Below are 21,101 nucleotides of genomic sequence, written 5' to 3'. Positions count from 1 at the left end.
CGGCCGCATACCGCGTTGTTGACACGAAATTTACTTCAAAACGCTGGAATCAACGCCATGGACTGGCCATCGAGGTCCCCTGACCTTAATCCAATACAGCACGTTTGGGATGCACTTGGGAGACGGCTTCGTGGTCTTAGGAACCAACCTCAGAATTTGCAGGAACTTGGCGCTGCCTTGCAAGAGCAGTGGCGCAGAATCCCCAACCACGTGTTCACAAGCATCAGGCAGTCGATGAAGAGACGGTGTTTGGCAGTGGTGAATGCGCGGGGCGGCCATACACGATATTGAACTGAGAAATTTCGCATTTTTATTCTTGTGACTTGCCATTCTGCATCCCTTTGTTTTGGAACGGCGGTGTAGCCTAATGGAACTGATTATGGCACTGTCAGTGTATCGAGTACATCACACAGATCTCAGCAATGCAATAATAACAATTTAACCATCTTACCATCTCTTGTTCTTTTATAGTGCCCCGAAGAAAGAATGTGAAGTTTCTTGTTTGACTCAGTATATGTGCTTGATAAATCTCGTATACCATGCCTGGTGTACTGTTTGTATAACTACTTTGAATAGATTTGAGTACGTTCAGTGCATGACTAAATGTTGACTCAATATTTGCTGTTGTCTTAATTCATCATATGTTTAAAATGTCTCGTAAGTTTCTTAGCCTGGTCACATTCCCGTTTTATTGTTTTACATACGACCATGTACATTTCTCATACTGCATGCGCATGTAAATGCATGGGCGGATCCAGGAATTTTGAAAGGAGGGGGTCCAAGGGGAATCCCCCATTGGCTCCGCCAACGCAAATAAAAATAATCTTCAATGTGATCTTAAGTCATTTTTAAAAAAAGGGGGTGTCGAACCCCCTGGATCCCCACCATCACCATCACCACCACCACCCCACCCCTCTGGATCCGCCACTTACATGTACAACGTTTTATGAGTATGTCTCTCCAGTTTTAGGGCTGACCAATAAATGGTCACTTAGTAAGCATTTACTTGATCGTGGCGGAAAAAACCCATGAAACGTCGTCACAATAAAAGGAAATACTTAACAACGTTTGTGTTAAACCACTCGTAAAATCTACAAGATCAGATTATTTCGTACTTTTTGTTTCATTTAAAATATCATGGAGAGTTATCGGTGGCCTGTGTAAAAACTTCGTATCCTGGTAGAAGTCTGATTAAGTGTTTGATTATGAAACGCTTCAGAGCACCCACTATGTTTAGTGTCTCTGCGAGGGAGCACTACATACTAATCAGCCAGTAATGTATTGTAACATTGGACTGAGTGTGGGATTATTCCATTCACTCACTGTGCGGCTTTTACGCATTTCTTACAACTTATTATATCAGAAATCCCGTCATTAGCCGTATTAGAGCGATTCCCCTGACCATTCCATGGTTCGATGACTCCCCGGCGCTCCCTCAGCCTTATACGGTCTGGCCTTGCAAGACAGCAAGCGCATGGACACGCCCATTGTTCCAGTGCCGGGTTTTGGTCGCAGAGACAGGTATTGGAAAATACGATAGCCGGCAATCACATTCATACTGAAAGTAACAACGTGGCTATATTTTCGGGTGATTCATAAAATCTGGCCAACATCAGGCACACACTGAACGAACTCTCATATGTTTATGATAAATTGCCGAAGGTGAAGCAGTAATCGAAGGCATCGAGTTTCAGTCCTGCCCACCCCCGCTCTTGGACTCTTCCATTCTAGATCTGAGAAGCCGGTAGTCGAGAGTGATCCCGACGGAGACCGTGTTCCAGCTTTGTCAACACTACTGATAGTCGCCCAGTGTCGCTGTGCATTCATCAAGTTCATACTTTACATATTAATAGTTTGATAAAGTAAATAGTGGCAACATGTTTAGCAGCGGCACACGCACGGTGAAAACATTTTTCTCAGATGGATCGGGACCCCCGAAGATGGAGACGAAAACATACTCGTTCGGAGGAGACGGTGGTCCAAGCATTGGTATGGGAGGTGGAGAGTTCAACATTGGCTTTGGAAGTACCTTTGGTGACAGGGGGATGCGTTTTACCCAGGGTGGTGACGCTGGGGGTGGTGACGCTGGGGGTGGTGGCAGCTCATCCGGAGGATTCTCCATCCCTGGGGGATACCGCTTCTCAGGCTTTACCCGGGGTGGGGGTGGGGCTGGGCCGGGGGGCCATGGCCGTCACTGCAGCCGGGAGCCAGATATCGGGGGAAGAGCTACAAGGAAAGAAAAGAAGAATCCGTTTGCTGGGGTTGTCAACCAAAAATACGATGATATAAAGAGAAAGTGCCTGCAAGAAGGAATACTTTTCGAGGATCCCGAATTCCCAACAGTCGATTCATCGATATTCTTCAGTCGTGCTCCCCCAAGGCCATTTGAGTGGAAGAGACCTACGGTATGTTGTTTTTTATTCGCATTTTTATTTATTGCAGATCATACTTTTATGCACGCAAAATCATCTATTCAAAATGTGCCAACTGTATGTTTCTCGTGGTCACGTATTTACCAGCAATCTATACTCTGCTCATGTTTTGCATTACCGTGATTACCATAACCCAGTATAATGCTCACAGTTCATTATAGGCTTATAGGCAGTTCATTCATAAGAGGGACTGTATATTCTCACTATAGATGTCATACTGTTCAAAATCGTACCCTATGATTTGCCTATGTATCAACTGTATTAAAAAATAAACTTTGTAAACAATTAATAATTATGTTATATGCAAGTTATGTTTTTTAAGAAGGTTAATCATTGTGAAACGTGGTCATCTGATGAACTTTCAACCATTAAGGTGTTGTTTGTGATGTACTATTGTGATGCACTTCACCAGATTGCAACTGAAACCTATTCATATTTCTGCATGCATATAATGTAAGATAATTATAGCCAGATGTCATTGGTTAGAGAACGAAAATCTATTGTGCTGTGGTATAAATACAGTTTATATTGGGTTATTTATTGAAACTTTTAGATATAATATTTGATCATAACTGTTACAATGAGATCAGTAAAATAGTTATGGTATGAATTATTTCCATATTGCCTGATGTTGGTAACACTATACTGGCAGCTGATATAGGTTGTATGACCTGTTAGCCCTGATTGCTAGAACATTGTAACCGGTGTGAGCGCATTGTTTTATGTGTATATCCGATTGTTCTCTTAGTGTGACAGTGTTTTTGTTGTTCTCTTAGTGTGACAATGTTGTTCTCTTTGCGTGACAATGTTGGGGCATACGAAAAAATTAATTGGTTGATATTTATGATTTGCAGAATGCAGCAAGTGTCATTAAGTCATCTATTTGTTCTAGCCAATTATGAGAGCCATATGGTGTATACAAATTGACATAAATAACTTCCTGCACTTTGCACACAATTGTTTATTGGACTGCTGACTTTCTATATGGTTGTAAGGTTGAATACTATATCATGTATATTGGTTTTTATACTGTTTGTCCTCTCTGACCCTTCTACCTGTGAAGGTCCGGGTTAGAATGAAGCTTCAGTAACCCATGCTTGTCGTAAGAGGCGACTAATGGGATCGGGTGGTCAGGCTCACTGGCTTGGTTGACACATGACATTGGTTCCCAATTGCGCAGGTCGATGCTCATGCTGTTGATCACTGGATTGTCTGGTCCAGATTTGATTATTTACAGACTGCCGCCATACAGGTGAAATATTGCTGAGTGCAGAGTAAAAATCACTCTGACCCCACTTCCTCACTTTATCACCCTGGGGTTAACCAACTTGTTATGTGGAAAGGCGTCCAACTTCAGTTCAGGTCTGTGGTTTGAATCCCAGTATGGGTGTGGAACCTTTATGGCTGCTTTTTACATTGCCTCCTGATGTGGGGTTGAGCACACTCATATTAGATTGGAACAAAATAAGTCGGAGTACCCTACTATGTGGACAGGAGGTGCCTTTCGTTGATAGGGGGAGTATGTAGCAGGGCTGTGGTTTGATTCCCAGTATAGGACTTTGAACTTTTAAGGATGCTACATCAGCATTGGTCATAAAAGGCAGCTAACAGGATCGGGTGGTCAGGCTTGCTGCCTTGGGTGCTTCATGTTATTGTATCTGAATTACGTACATCTATGGTCCTAATATCAACCACTGGATTGCCTGGTCAGGATGCAATTGTTTGGAGACCACCATCATATAGCAAGAATATTGTTGAGTGAAGGTTTGAACTAAATACAAAACTGATACTGGTTTCATGGGATTGAATGAAAATATTCCAGGATGAAGCTGCATGCCGAAGATAAGATTTATGTCTTGAACTTCTGTGTTAAAACATGTTTTGACCTTAGTAGGGTGGATCCCCAGCTGAACAAAGATGTTTTTAATGCAGTTATTGTTAGACTTTGAAGACAATTTCATGACTTGCATAGTTCTATATTTGTACACCCCCAGACCTGTACTTTCACTATACTCCCCACAACCTACTAAATACCTTAATGAATGCCAGGTGTAAAAATGAAGTCAGTTGCCATGGTGATACATTAGTTATCAAGCCTTGGATGTTTTCAGTTAAGCGAGACACATATTTTGGTATATTAATGACAGTGCACAGTGCTTATGAGGAGGTTCTTTGGCAACAAGATAGTACTTTGTGACAGTGCCAGGAGTTTGTGTCATGTGACACACATTAAGCGGACAAGATTGCTGTATACATATTGCACTTGGCATGGTGTATTGTGAGCTAGAACAGTGATAGACTAGATCTAGCTGAAAATATTTTACAGGAAAAAATAGTTTTTGAATTATCTTGATAAAATATCATATAGGAAGCCAGAGAGATTTTCACTTTCAAAAATTGCAATTATATTTGCCGACTATTATTGCTGATGCCATGGTACAATCCCCTGTAGTGGCGATGTGGTCACCTGCTAATTACTATGAGTGGTGGGGTATCTCAGCTGCCAGATTAATTTCATTGATTGCTTTTTGTCCTAGAGGGATTCTGTGTTAGAATTGGTTCTGTCAATCCTGAATGAATTTGGTTGTCAGACTTCGTGGCCATGTTGCGTATCAACCTAAACTGACTGTGGTACATGTGACTCATACTGTCAGTCACTGGTTTGTCTGGTGCAGACTTGATCACGTGTCTGCCTCTGTCATGAAACTGTGTTGCTGTGCAGCGTTAACTATTGCCAACTGCAGTGGTATCAGGTCTGACATGGGGCAGTGAGTAGCCCAGTGGTTAAAGTGTTCACTCGTCACGTCGAAGGCCAAGGTTCGATTCCCCACATGGGTACAATGAGTGAAGCCCATTTTCTGGTGTCCCCTGCCATGATATTGCTGGAACATTGCTAAAAGCATCATAAAACCATACTCAGTCAGTTACTCAGGTCTGACAAACTAGTGAGTGATATTGTGAGCAATGTGTTGTCGGGGGTATGACGACAGGCAACCAAGTTAGCTAGTCTGTCTCACAGTCCCTCAACCACATTATGTTCCCTACTGCCTAGCCCTCCCTGCAATGCTACGGCCCTAGATGAAGCAAGTCTAGATTTCCCCAGGTTCAGGTTCCTGAATCTCTGGTCTCCCTAGGGCTCCTTTTGAATTTAAATGGGTTTATTTGTTACTATCAAAATATATATTCAGGGACTAAGCATTAGTCTACCAAGTTGTCTAGCAAGACAAGCCAGTCCAATATGTCACATCTTGTGACAGTCATAGGTTGCTTGGGTACCAGTACATTCAAGTTTGGAATATCTACATGTGATCAAGGAATTTGTAGCTCTCCGCAGAACAAAGTAAGCTCCAGGCTTGCCTTCCACATCTCCATCATAATGGCAGCATCTCAAGTGTTTTCAGTTTGATTAATGAATAAATGGAAAGTATTTGTTCAAGTTGTAAACTCACTTCACAAATATCTTGAACAAGTGTTTAAACGTGTGTTAAGACTAATTTTTTCTGTATCTCAATGTCCCATTGATAGCAGGGACTATTCAAATATTATTTGATTAGCAAGTAGAGCTTTAGTTACAGGTCATCAAAGAGGAGTAAAGCAGAGTGATCGCCACATACCTGTTGCTTTAAACTGACTCACTGACTGAGTTGGGTTTTACGCCGCTGTTAGCAATATTCCAGCAATATCACGGCTTGGGACACCAGAAATGGGCTTCACACATTGTACCCATATGGGAAATCGAACTTGGGTCTTGGGCGCGATGAGTGAACGCTTTAACCACTAGGCTACCCCACCGCGCCCTTTATACTGACATTTAGTCCACGAAATAAAGTTTTCTTATTCCAGAATAATTATCTACAAAATAGGAAAAGGTTAAATCTGGAAACCAGAACACTGTTTCGTTTCAGACAATCTAGACTTACCCAATCAGGCTAGACTTGAGTTGGTCTCCTGTTTCAATATATTCTCTGGTCTGGAGACTGCCTGATGTTACTTATTTACTCAAGCAGAGACTTCTTTGTATGTGGAGTACATTATTGTGTGGAGTCACCCCGGTGTTTATTGTCGATCATACAGCCTGCTTCACAGGGGACTTGCTGCTGGGATGTATAATTTAATGCCTTTATTCAAGGTTATTGTGGTGTAACTGTGCTGTATGTGTTTGCTTTAAACTATGTTAATTGTATGTGAAATGGAATCACCGCATCGAAAGTTGCAATTTAGCTTATTGCTGTTGCGTAGCATCAGAAAACTGGTGATATTGTATGGATGACATTGTGATCATGGGTGGTGGTTGTGAATTTTTTTAAGAAAAGACTTGAAATGTGACATGATATGTGGTCACATTAAGATAATAATTAGAATTTGGTAAAAACATTGATAAAATATGGGGGAAGAGGCATTTTGTAAACAAAACAAACTATTAAGGAAATCTATGTTACTTAATTTTCAATGGATGTGATTCATGTATATAGGCAAAGGGATAAGACAGAAGTAGTAACCAGTTCGTCATCTTACCTGTGGATTATTACTAGGAATCTATATTGTCAACAGAGATGACAAGACTTTATGGACTTCTTTCACCATTGCGAAAATAAAGAAGCTGATCATCCATAAAGTTTTGTCATCTGTATACCACCAACTCCTAGAATGCCACTCAAACAAATCATATGTTGTCATCCACATGAACTAAGAGCTTCTGCCAGTCTTTGTGTTATGCTGAATGGATTCATATGACGCCTGAATGTTTGATTAGACTAGGTATATTTTATAATTCATCGCACGTTCCAGTACTAGATACATAGAGAATACTACACGAGGTCTCATTACATACGCATTATACGAAACGAGTGTCCTTCCTATGGTATCTGACCGAGCGAAAGCGAGGTCAGAAACCATAGGAAGGTCACGAGTTTCGTATAATTCGTATGTAATGAGACTGAGTGTGGTATTTTATTTATTACCCACATCTTACATGCATTAAATTGACAAAATAGCGTATTTTGTTTCATATTTTTGGTTTCAAACCGAAACCTCTTTCATAAAGAGGTTGCGGAAGAGTTTTGTACTGTAGTACAATATTTGCATGTCACCTGTAATGACGTCACTGCCTTGGTAACCGACGTCACGATGCATGTCAGTTGCCATCGCCTCGTACAGCCTCCTACAGTAAACTACTCCGTATGTTGTTATTATTAGACTAGGCATATGTTGTTATTATTTGACTAGGCATATGTTGTTATTATTAGACTAGGCATATGTTGTTATTATTAGTCTAGGCATATGTTGTTATTATTAGACTAGGCATATGTTATTATTAGACTAGGCATATGTTGTTATTATTAGACTAGGCATATGTTGTTATTATTAGTCTAGGCATATGTTGTTATTATTAGACTAGGCATATGTTGTTATTATTAGACTAGGCATATGTTGTTATTATTAGACTAGGCATATGTTATTATTAGACTAGGCATATGTTGTTATTATTAGACGAGGCATATGTTATTATTAGACGAGGCATATGTTGTTATTATTAGACGAGGCATATGTTGTTATTATTAGACTAGGCATATGTTGTTATTATTAGACTAGGCATATGTTGTTATTATTAGACTAGGCATATGTTGTTATTATTAGTCTAGGCATATGTTATTATTAGACTAGGCATATGTTGTTATTATTAGACTAGGCATATGTTGTTATTATTAGACTAGGCATATGTTGTTATTATTAGACTAGGCATATGTTGTTATTATTAGACTAGGAATATGTTGTTATTATTCGACTAGGCATATGTTGTTATTATTAGACTAGGCATATGTTGTTATTATTAGACTAGGCATATGTTGTTATTATTAGACTAGGCATATGTTGTTATCCATCACTTAAAGATGATACTTTCCAGTACTAGATACAGGTTAATAAGAAATATAACTGTACCAGAATGACAAAATCCTTGAAAGAGCAAAATCCCTCACAGCAAATGTGTGCATGGCTCTTTGGATCTTCTGATAAATCTTTTAATATTTAACCACTTTGGCCACTCTTTGGTAGGGGAGTAAAACATACTATGTATTTATTGCCTGTTGTATAGCCCTTTGATAGAGATTGTCACTCTTTCACAATATAGTCCAGACAGTGGTGAAAGACTAGCAGTGTTTATGTTCACATGATTTGACATTGTGGCCAGTGTTAGGCTTGAGTTGTGGCTGTACATTATAAGCATATAATCACATCATCTGACTCAGCATTATGTTCAGTGTATTGTAAGTCTGAAGAGGCAAGTTGGCCTTGGCACCAATAATGACATTCCAGGGTAAGCCCAAGCCTCTGGAAGCAATAATGGCCGTTCAGCAGTGTAGGAGGTAGGGGAATGCCTTCTGTTATGTTAGTAGTAGCTTGCACAGCCTATAACAGTGAGATGGCCTGCGGCAACATACACTATAGGCTGAGCAGTTAGTCACGCTCTCTCCCATCTCACCTGCAAATGTTTACTAAAAGTGGCTCAGGCTTCATAAGTTAAACGTTTGTACCTAGCGGCTCTCTGAACCTGTCAACCTTGTGTGTTAAATAGGCATTGTAAACTTGTGGACCATGTACATTATAAGAACCAATATTGCCTCCATTTAACCCTTTTTTTACAATAAGACTTGAGAACACCTATTCAGGAGATGCCTCAGTATTGCATAGGATCGAGGCCAAATGATTGTTTGGTGGTTCATATCAAGGCAGAATGTAATGAAATATCAGCTTATACATGCAGGTTTCTCAACAAGGTGTTCACCCATTGAGTATTCACTCAAGTTACCATCCACATTGGGTATTCATAGATTTATTTTGGTATTCCATGTACTTTTCCTCTCTTGAGTCCTATGTATTTGATTTTGTAAACTGCTGAGTAGGCGTTTTCAAAGAATAATTCTATGTCTGTGCTGTATAAGGTAACTATGATCCATGTAGTGGAGATAAGCGAGATGTTGCACATCTGTACATTATTCATGGCAGTAGAATTCATATGATGCCTTATTCAGTCAGTAAAGAAAGATCTGTAACGTCGTACACGAACTCAAGCTGAAAACCTCCACTTGGTAATTACGTACAGTGATGTTATGATGGTGGCTTATCAGATTTCTTACTGTTTATTTATACCCAGGCAGCTCAAGGTAATTAGGTAAATAATCTTTTTGGCACAATTATGCAGCTTACCTAATCTCTGAATATGTTACGATGTTAGACATTGATCTGGTTTCTATGGGCAAAAAGAATCTGTTGATGTTAGGGCTATGTTCTTGTTGTTCAGTTTATCAACAAATTATGTTTTATCAGATGATTTTTAACAAAACAGACCATCACCCACCTTTTAGAAAACAGTCTCAATAAAGTGTAATAGAGACTTTGTGTGTGAAATTAGAATCTGTGAATAATGACTGCAGCACTTATTGAGTGAGTGAGTGAGTTTAGTTTTAAGCTGCACTCAGCAATATTCCAGCTATATGGTGGCGGTCTGTAGATAATCGAGTCTGGAGCAGTACTTATTGGTTTAATGGCGCCTCTATAGGATATGTTCGCCACCCTACCCGTAACCCTAGAATACATGTGTTTGAGTATTAGAGGAAAGGATTATTGGTAAACATGGTGAAATAGTTACCATATAAGGTAGTGAACATATACTATAATCATACCAATTTAATAATTAGTCAGATTTTTTTCTGGTATGGTTTGGTTAGCTGAACTTTCATGAATACAGTCAGAACTGCACTGTATAGAGATCCTTGGACTGGGATATACACAACCAGATCTGTTTGCTAATTATATTTATGATATGCTGACACGTGATAGTGATGTTTCTGTGATCAGTGAGAAGGTGCACCGATTCTGTGGTTGCAACACTTTGTACCTGGGTGAATACGGAGAGAGTTGATGTATTGATTGTTGGCAGAGTTGGGCTAGTCAGCTGATTGGCTGGTCAGTATGTCCTGACTTTGGGTCCCGGATTCAGACCAGACATTGACGACTAGTGATGAGATTCAGCCTTCTCTCAGACGTCTGGGACAATATCACGGAACGTCCCATGGGAACCTTGATCCACTATACATTGCCGTGTAGTCTGACGTGTAAACATACACTGACTGCTTGATGCTACATACCGTGGACTGATTGATGAACTCAGCGATGGCATCAATTGTGTTGGTCATTAAGCCTGAAAGGGAATGGGTTTGATAGAGGTTCATCAACACACTAGGTTCAAAAAGGACAAACTACACCATATTTGGGGGTGACTGTATGGGTTATTTTCAGTACTTATTGTATTGCAATAGTTGAACACACTCTCGCAGTAGTATTGTGATAGTTGTCGACTATTGCAATAATTTTACAATAGCAGTAAACCAGCTTTAAGGCTTGATAATTATGTAATGTTAATGTAATACAAGTGGGTAACATATTGCTGACAATGAGAAAGAAAGTAACTGTCACAACTTGATCAGGGGTGGAAATAACCCATTGCCCGACGTCCTAGTCCAGTGGGGTTTTTTCTGTCGGGCAAGCAAATTTGTATATCATGCTGTACCGATGTCCAGTTGACTTCCCAGTGTTAATTATGTTGCTTTTTTTAACAAAATCAACAAGAATTCGGCCGGTATAGTGGAAAATGTAGCAGGGCAAGTGATTTTACATGTGCCACTGTACCCGAGTTCACTAGCAATTTTAAAGTTATTTCCACCCCTTCCTGATCCAAAGGCAAGCAATGCTATACAAAGTGTCATAACCCTTTGCTGTTATAGTGTGACTTGCTTAGTCTGATAGTGGCAGGTATTGTTAAACGCCTATCAGAATAGTGAGTGAGTGAGTGAGTTTAGTTTTGCGTCACACTCACCAATATTCCAGTATATGGCAGCGGTCTGTAAATAATCGAGCCTGGGCTAGACAATCCAGTGATCAACAGCATGAACATTGATCTACGAAGTCAGCGAGCCTGACCACCCGATCCCCGTTAGTTGTCTCTTACGGCAAGCATGGGTTGATGAAGATCAATTCTAACCTGGATCTTCACGGGTCTATCAGAATTGTCCTTAAAATGGCCATTTTATCACTGTTGAATAATTATTCCACCATAAATCAGGATGGGTTTTAGTGACAATAATCATCCTCCCTGAGAGAAATATCCGTTGTAGTTCTGTAATTAAACATGTTATATAGAGAGGTACTGGTAACCTGTTTGTACACTGAAAGAGTGTGCATCTCTGCATCCCAAAAACTATTTGTTTAATTTTATGATGAAATAATATTTTGGTGACACGAAATGTGATTAAAAAGAGATATCTGGTATGTGATATGTTCTGTAGAGGCTGTAATCATTTGATCAAAATAATGAGGTAGGAAACTATGAGTAGAGAATAGTGAAGAGTATTCCATATCTGCTGGTTATATTAACACTTTTATACAACAGGTATTTCTTCCTGGACGGACAGTTGACACTGAGAAGGCTGATATACAATTACAAGGGTTAGGGGGGAGGGCTGTATACTGACAATTATTTACTGTGTAAGGGGATCTGCTGAAAGTGTCTGTGAAGTTTGTAGTGCATGTATGTCCTGGTATGTTTTTCTATCCAACACATGTTTGTACCATGCGTCATCATAATCATGTTTCTATCAAGGCTTTTTACGTCTTTACTTGATTGTCACTTGTGAGTATTGAATAACCGTTCACACCAGTATTCGTGTCCCAGACAGATTTGCAGTGACTGTCTTACTTTTGAAGCTGTCATATAGCTGTATTACAGAATGTATGGGATAGGAGTTCTTCAACAGACTCCAACCTCTTGCACAATTCTGTAGGGTGAATCTGGTAGGACATGTTTAGTAGGATTAAAGGAGATGGGCAGTGTTAAGCTGTGGATGGGTTGCTAGGCTGTCGCTATCACTGAGCGGCCACAGTTTATCAGAAGTAATTAACCTCCGCCATCTGTGAATGGCACTTGCAGCCTTGGCGCCAGGGAAACGTTCTACTGGTATGGCTGCTGAAGTCATGAAGATCAAGACATGGTGAGGGCAGGATTAAATACATCCCACAGCTGATCAGCTTACATGGTTAGCTGGTGCTACGATAGGTGAGAAGGAGTTAGGCAACAAATTGGTGTTTAATTTTTATAAAAGTGGGTGCTACAGGTAGAGCAGGATATGCTGATGCTTCTAACAACACCTGGTGTCTAAGCCGACTTCAGTGATGCATTCCTATAGCGTCATCAGTGTTTTTTAGTGTTTATCAAGTGTGGCTTGTTTTGTCATACAGTCAGTATTACTGGCTATGCTATACCTTGGATGTTTTTTATTTCCACAACTTTAATTGTAATTTTTCCAACATAGTGGATGAGATTTTCTTTTTGTTTCTAGTTTGCAAATCAACATCATGTCTGGCCATTGGTTATCATACAAATACATATCTAGCTATTTCATTTCTGTGAGAGTAAATGTCAAACTGATAAATGATTATCAAGTGGATATGACTCAAATCAATTCAAGGAAAGTCACTCTCATTTGAGGTGATAGGGGAGATAACTTTGGTTTTCATTTCTGGTACTGGGACCCGATCCACAGCGTGCAGAATGTTATGCTGACTGACTGACTGAGTTTAGTTTTACGCCGCTTTTAGCAATATTCCAGCAATATCACGGCGGGAGACACCAGAAATGGGCTTAACACATTGTGCCCATGTGGGGAATCGAACCCGGGTCTTCGGCGTGACGAGCCAACGCTTTAACCACTAGGCTACCCCACCGCCCGCAGAATGTTATGAGCCATTGTGACTGAATAGTTTGTCTTAGACTTACTAATGACGTAGATTAACGAATGGTCTGTGGATCGAGCCTCAGGTCTGTTTCGTTAAATTATCAGGTGCTCCACAGAATTAGTTATTAGTATTACACAGAACTAGATATAGTATTAGGCTCAGTACGAATTGGAATATCTTAAGAACTGTTGACTAGATTTTGTTCTTACTTGTAACCTAGGTTCATCAGAGTATGCAAAGGTCCCAGTCAGGTTTGGTGACCTTGTCCTTCATTTCAAGGTCACAAGGGGACTTTAACGTTTTACCCTTGTCAGTGCGATATCTCAAGAACCGTTCACTGGATTTTCTTCATATTTGACAACAAGCTGCATCTAGGGAAGACGCAGGGCCCAGTCGATTTTGGTGACCTTCACATAATCATCAAGGTCACGTGACACTTTGAAGATTTCAGCATGTTAAGATTGTCAGCAAGATATGTCAAGAACAGTTCACTGCATTTTCGTCATAGACTTTCAAGACTTCTCTTGAATGTTTTTTTATAAGCAATTTCTTTAGTACTATTTTTTTTGCATATTTCATACACCATGACATTCAGGTCAAGGTCAAAGTGAGTCTTGAAAATATTTGTTTGTTTGAACAACTACAGAGCAAGATATCAAGAGTGGTTGACTGGTCATGGTTTTGTTGACATTTAACTTCATCTTAAACTACGACCTTCACTTTCATTACTTTGGATTAATTTGGGCTTCATTTGATAATTTGGGGGGATTATGTCACCTTAGTGACAACTGCTTGTGTTTATAAAAATTAACATTCAGTTCTGACAAGGATCCCAAGTTTGTAACCATGGTTGTTGATTGTTGGGTTCCTTTGAGTTTAATGACATAAATGTAGGACTTTCTACCTCTCTTGTTCTCAATATTTGTACCATGTATTAAGTTTGTGCTTATCCCAGTCATTTAGATATAACAAATATTAGCAAACCAGCAGCATCCTCCTGCCTTACGAAGGGCTGCTACATCCATCTTGTAACTGTCATTATGGTACACATGGCATCAACCTATCGGTGTCAGACTGGTATATCAACTGTGTTGGACTTTGCTCGTTCTATCATCCTCTGGGGCAGTGGAGTAGCCTAGTTGTCATGCCGATGACCCCGGGTTCGATTCCCCACAAGGGTACAATGTGTGAAACCCATTTCTGGTGTCCCTTGACGTGATATTGCTGGAATATTGCTAAAAGTGGCATAAAACTGAACTCACTCACTGTCAACCACTTGTTCATGTCATACTTGTACTCCAGCAGAGTAGGACTGTGCTCATTCTGTCAACCACCAGTCTAATGATTCAGTTCTGATTATTTGCTGACTAGTGTGATCTGGATGGAAGTACTGACGATGACAGACTTCATTCATTTACTCGCTCACTATTTTAAAACTAGGGCAGCGAGCTCTCCTAGAGTCCCCCTTGTACATGATGCAGAGGATCCCAGCAAATGATACACCCTTGAACTTTTTCCAAGGGTTTGCAGTTTGTATTGTTGACAGACATGTACCCTGTATGCGGTGGGGTTTACACCTCACAACTTAGAAATACTGTTAAAACTGGGCCAGCCCCAAAACAGCCTGCAGCCGCTGACAGCTTACCATATAGTATGTTGAATTCTCCTTCATGTATGGGTGTGGAATATGTATTTCTCATCAAGGAAAATCATTTTGTTATTTGTGTGTGTCTTTCTATCAACTTATTGTTATTTATCAATTTTAGTAATATATATATTAATTGATATTACAATCTCAAGTATATTTTATAGATTTAATAATTGTACATTTTGTTAAATAATTACAATATTTCCATAAATAGGAAATGATTATTAACACATTAATGATTTAATACATTGATGAATTAATATATCTGTGGAATATGAACATACCACATCCTTGTTCCACGAGCAATCTTTGAGCTAAGATGATGTTAACTTCCCATACCTACCCTTTAGACAGATGGGGATGACGGGGTAGCCTAGTAGTTAAAGCATTGGCTCGTCACACCGAAGACCGGGGTTCGATTCATCATATTGCTGTTATAGTGCTTCAAGTGGCATAAAACCATACTCACTCACTCACTCACTCACTCATGTCACAGCGCGCCTATGTGTTATTGGGATCTGGGGTAGAATTGATCTTCAACAACCCATGTTTGTCCTTAAAGGTGGCATATGGTCAGTCTCTCTGACTTGGTTGACATCAGGGATTTACATGGAGTCCTGTATTGGAGGGTTGCTGAGACTCATACTCTTAATATTAAGGGGTCCCCGACAACAAAATGGGGGTCCCAGACACTTACATATTATTATTAATACTGTTATTGTATTGTGTATCATGATCATCACATTGTTACAGTAATTAAACTGCAAATAATACTATAACCAAGCTAGTTGCAAACTATTGATTGGAAGTTCTACAAAAAAGTATTTTGACTTTTTCTGTGTCCCTGTGGACGCGCTAATAAATTTTGTTGTGTCCATTGTCAATTTTTATGGGTATAGGAAGCAGGAATTCGCGTCCTGTAAATCCCTGTGACGTGTATCATCGTATCCCAATTGCATAGATCGATGCTCATGATGTTATTCACTGGACTGTCTGGTCTATTATTTACAGCCTTGTGTCAGATGGCTAGAAAAGGTTTGCGTTAAAAACACACACATGTTATGATTGGCTGACACCAATTCCAGGTTAGCCATACCCGATGTCATTGCTAGTCCATCCACAGGGTGTCAGGGTGTGCCTCATGACCATTGATACATCCTCATCAGTGTTTATAATGCTTATGTGGCCACACGGTTGGTGTCAACATGCCCCAGAACTAGGCTGGTTTCCTGTTCCGTATTTATCACTTCCTGAACTGACTTCCCCTGTATGCTGACTGCCCAGCTGTGGACCAGCCTAATTATACGCAGTAATGATCAATCGCTTCAGTCAGCAGGCACTTTCAGGATTGTGAAATGATGTATTTGGACTGATGTGATCATAAATATATTGCCATGAGGTTTTGTTTGGTTGTTAAAAAATCAAATTGCTTGATTTGTTTCAGAATTATCAATTTTATGCTCAAAATTAAATGTAGATTTCATTTTGTCCATGGAACAAATTAAATGGAATTTTTAAACAAAAGAATAATTAGTGAGGCCGGAACAGTTATAATGAGTTCAAAATGAACAGCTAGTTAAAAGTAATGAATGAAGTGAACAGTTTGTTTTGTGGAAAATACCCAAATGTCAAAACTCTTGGTTTCCTAGTGAAAATGAATAGATTATTTGATGGTGTTCAGTAAATATGTAGTTGTTGGATAATGGTGGGAAAAATAGATCGTCTTCAAAAGAAATCCTATAATCCACCCCACCCTGCCCAATATGAATCAAATGGATGTTCCTTGACTTTAATTAATCAGTCATTCCAAGACAGAGTAACCATGGTAACTATGGTAATATGTAAGGATTGGGTGATCCTCAACTTCTTCCAAGGGTAGTATAGTGGTTATAGTGGTTTGCTCATCATACCAAAGACCCATATTTGATTCCACACATGGGTACAATGTGTGAAGCTAATTACTAGTGTCCATTGCTGTGATATTGTCGGAATATTTCTAAAAGCAGTGTAATACTACACTCACTAGGTGTACATTTCATCATCTGACAAAGTATTTCATAATCATCTGCTAAGCTGACTACAGATTATAGTGAATATGTTTCCTGATTCCAGCATGACATTCACGGGATAAATGGGCTCAAGGCTATTAAGCAAAGCCCAAGCTGCAAGATATGATTTTATTCTTGTTTGAACTATGGATGTCCATGTGGTTGTCATAGCAACATGTGAATAGTTTATCAATATCGTTTTATTTCCTAAATGTCTGAAAGTGGTTGTAGAGTATGGTGACAGTATGAAAATATGACGGGCATTGAGAGACAATTAAACAATTTATACTGATGCGTACAAGGTAATCTGGATGTTCACTAAAAAAGTATATAAGTCAGTTGAGTTTTGCATCTGAAACTTCAAGTAGATGCGCATAGGGCATTCATATACCCCATGTGCTGTTATGCAGATAAAAGTTCAGTGAGTGTTCAGTGCATTGAGGTTCTCTGTATCAATACACAATGAAACAGTATATATAAAAAAAGGGGGCATTATATAATTACAAAATGGTGTACTATATAAATATATATATAGGAGAGGGTGTAATATAGTGTACTATTTTAATAGGAGAGGGTGTACTATTTATATATGAAATGGTGTACTATTTTAATAGGAGAGGGTGTACTATTTATATATGAAATGGTGTACTATGGTAATAGGAGAGGGTGTACTATTTATATATGAAATGGTGTTCTATTTTAAAAGGAGAGGGTGTACTATTTATATATGAAATGGTATAGTATTGTAATGTGAGAGGGTGTACTATTGATATATGAAATGGTGTACTATTTTAATAGGAGAGGGTGTACTATTGATATATGAAATGGTGTACTATTGTAATAGGAGAGGGTGTACTATTTATATATGAAATGGTGACTTATTGGTAATAGGAGAAGGGTACTATTGATATATGAAATGGTGTACAATTGTACTGGGCTCGGGTGTACATATGAAATGTGTACTATTGTAATAGTGGGTGTACTATTTATGTATGAAATGGTGTGCTATTTTAATGGTATCTCAGAAATGGCTGTGCTATTTTGATAGAAGAGGGTGTACCATTTATATATGTCTGGGTACTAGTACAAGAGGGTGTACTATTTATATATGACATGGTACACATTGTAATAGGAGAGGGTGTACTATTTATATATGAAATGGTGTACTATTGTAATAGAAGAGGGTGTACTATTGATATATGAAATGGTGTACTATTTTCATAGGAGAAGGTGTACTATTTTCTGTTTGTATGTGTAAGAGGTTGGTAGTCAAAAATTTACTGAAATGATCAAGTATACCATGTATGTTTTAGTTCATGGACTGGTAAGTCATTAAAGGGGTACCAGGCAGTGGTAGCAGTGGGATTAGCCCTTGGACTGTGCTGGTCATAAGCAGACACTGAAAGGATTGGGTGGTCAGGCTCAGTGGCTTGGTTTCACCATTAGGGATGTCAAGATACATAAGTTTCATGAATCGATGCATATCACGAGACTCATGTCACGATTCGATACGTGTCATGATACCTATTTTCGCCGCATTATTGTGTAAATTTAGTTACATTTTGAACATTAATATTTCATATTTATAATTGTCCATGAAAAGATCTACATTTTTTATTCTCAGAGATTAAAAAGTTCAAATTTTGCACCTTTGAGCATGAAAAATAATCATTTATAGCTCTCATAACATCAAAAATGATACAACTGCAAAATGTAAACAATACATAAACATATTTAAACCGATACTTAATATCGATACAGTTTTGAATGTATCGATAATTGTATCGTTTTAGAAAAAGCATCAATGCATTGATGTATGGATGTTTCGTGGCATCCCTATTAACCATGTGGGGATTCTTGCTCATAATATCAATCACAGGTTTGTCTGGTCTTGGTATTTACAGAAAGGAAAATAAACAGTGCAAACAAGAAATAAACTTATGGCAAAATATCCCCTTCATGTTACATAATTTACATGATTGTTGTCAATAAGATGATATGGATGTCACCATACTTGCTGTTGTCTTTATGTATGAATCGTTATCCTCCTGTAGCCACTAGTTACGTGTCAATTCAAGTCGAAGAAATGACCATGCATGGGTTGATAGAGGGATGGCGTTTGTTCAATCTTGGTTGTTTATTGTTTGACACATCTGTGAAGTCCTTGTGAGAATGGACACTAACTACAACAGGTTGAAGTCATACATTGTTGATTTTATGATTTACAGAGTTTTTGCTAACCAAATGGCTTGGAGAGGCTATACTGAGGTTTACTAAGTAAGGCGGGTAAATCATCAGGTAATGGTATTCTCCTATGAATGGCATGGTCTCACTGACATCTCTCTCCACAACATGGACGGTTGTTCCAAGATACTACTGCATACCTGTATCACCCGTGAACAGTAATGGAACGGTCTGTTGTCAGCTGCCGGATCTGATTATATCGTATGTGGATACGTCTCAGTATCTGATCTGCAAGGAGCTTTTATGTGTACGGTGACTGATCTTGACTGTTGTATTAAACTTTAGCCTTACATCCTATGTGCACTTTGCCAAAGTGACTCATTCCACTTCACACAAAAGGTAGTTTAATATTTTAGCTATGAACAACATCCTATTTTTTAAACCCTGAATGACCAGTGGGTTGTGTTGCTAATGGGGGGGACACCAAAGGTAGAAGCTATTGTATCATTGTATCAACATACTAGCCCCACCACAATAGATCTTTCACCCATGTCCACATCCAACTGTGAAAGTTCAGGTTGACCAGCATGCTACGTGTGAAGCACTTTGACACCTGTGAACAAGTGAAGAATTAGTGGTTTCATTGTCCGCATGGTTTATTGCTGGTCTGGGTGCTGACCTGTCTGGGAGAGAGGACCAAGTCTGTTGTTGTGAAGAACTGAAGCAGACTGGATCCGGCCTCAGATAGACCTCATTGATTTAGACCCAGTAAAGTGCTGACTCAACAGGTTACAGTTCAATTGGGGTTTTGTGTGTTTGAAAGTTTTATCCTGTGGAATTAAACATTGAATTACTCATAATGTGCTGTATCACTATTTAAAGGTGGAATTGTCAGTCTTTTTTGTCATACTGTGTCATTGCTGCTTCAGAACACTTACATGCAGGATATGGGGTTGCAATCTGTGTCTATATGCCTGATCACATAAGTCATGTACCTTATTCCATTTATTGTAGTCTTATATACTACACATACAAAGTTAAGAAACGTCATCTTTTTTTATGACTTTACTTTATCTAATCTTTGAAGGGCATTTAGAAGTGGAATGCATAAGAAAAGCAAGATTTATGGATGAACTTCTTTTTTGTGAATAACACAACACCTGATGAACGTCATGTTATTCTCAATAAAGAAGTTGACATCCATAAATCTTGCATTTCTTACTTTATCTGTCATAGGTATCGCAACTCACACCCCTCCACTTGTAGGTGTTTTCACTTGTTTTGAGTGAGTGAGTGAGTTTATGTTGCTTTTAGCAATATTCCAGCAACATCACAGCGGGGGACACCAGAAATGGGCTTCACACATTGTACCCATGTGGGGAATCAAACCAGGGTATTCGGCATGATGAGCGGACGCTTTAACCACTAGGCTACCCCACTTGTTTTGAGTAGTATACACCACGGCTGACAGAGGTAACTGAAACAGACATAAAATGATAGCAAATGTTTTTTCACTTAAACTAGAATAGTTTCCTAATGTTACATTCCCCACCTGGCCCAAACAGCAGGAATGTCTGTGGCTGGATTATCAAAATGTAACAAGTTTGTAAGAAAGGATGGAAACACAGAATAGTCCTTTGACTTGTTAGCTAATTACTCTAATTAGCAGCCGTGTGAAAGCAGGCTGGTCTAAGGTATTGTTGCAGTTTCACATCTTCAATATCAGATCCAAAGTTACCTTTCTTTCATGAATGTAAAAAAGGAGATTGTTCAACAATTTGGTTGCAGTGAAGCATTTAAAGAATGAATTAGTTTGAATTTAAATTATCGTTTGGGGCATTAAGACCAAGACATTCTCATGATTGCATGATTCATATATTGTATTCTGTGAACAACTTTTCCCAACTTTTGAAATCATGACAAAATATATATTTATCTCTAGTATTACTACTACCACAAGACATGACTGCTAACAATGGGTACAATTAGATAAGGGAG

At 39.0% G+C, this 21,101-nt stretch overlaps 1 protein-coding gene across 1 annotated transcript in view; it reads left to right on the top strand.

The window, feature by feature from the left end:
- Nucleotides 1-1,726: 1,726 nt before the first annotated feature.
- Nucleotides 1,727-21,101, top strand: part of LOC124285431 (calpain-B-like) — an 83,108-nt gene continuing 63,733 nt past the window's right edge. The window contains exon 1 of the mRNA XM_046721657.1: nucleotides 1,727-2,405. Coding sequence (XP_046577613.1) covers nucleotides 1,878-2,405 — 528 coding nt within the window. The 5' untranslated portion in view covers nucleotides 1,727-1,877. The remainder of the gene's footprint in view (nucleotides 2,406-21,101) is intronic.

This window comes from Haliotis rubra, unplaced genomic scaffold (assembly GCF_003918875.1).
Source record: "Haliotis rubra isolate DU_JTF1 unplaced genomic scaffold, ASM391887v1 Scf36, whole genome shotgun sequence".
Taxonomy (NCBI): domain Eukaryota; kingdom Metazoa; phylum Mollusca; class Gastropoda; order Lepetellida; family Haliotidae; genus Haliotis; species Haliotis rubra.
Note: the sequence above shows the minus strand (reverse complement) of the source record. Positions and strands in the feature narration are given on the sequence as shown.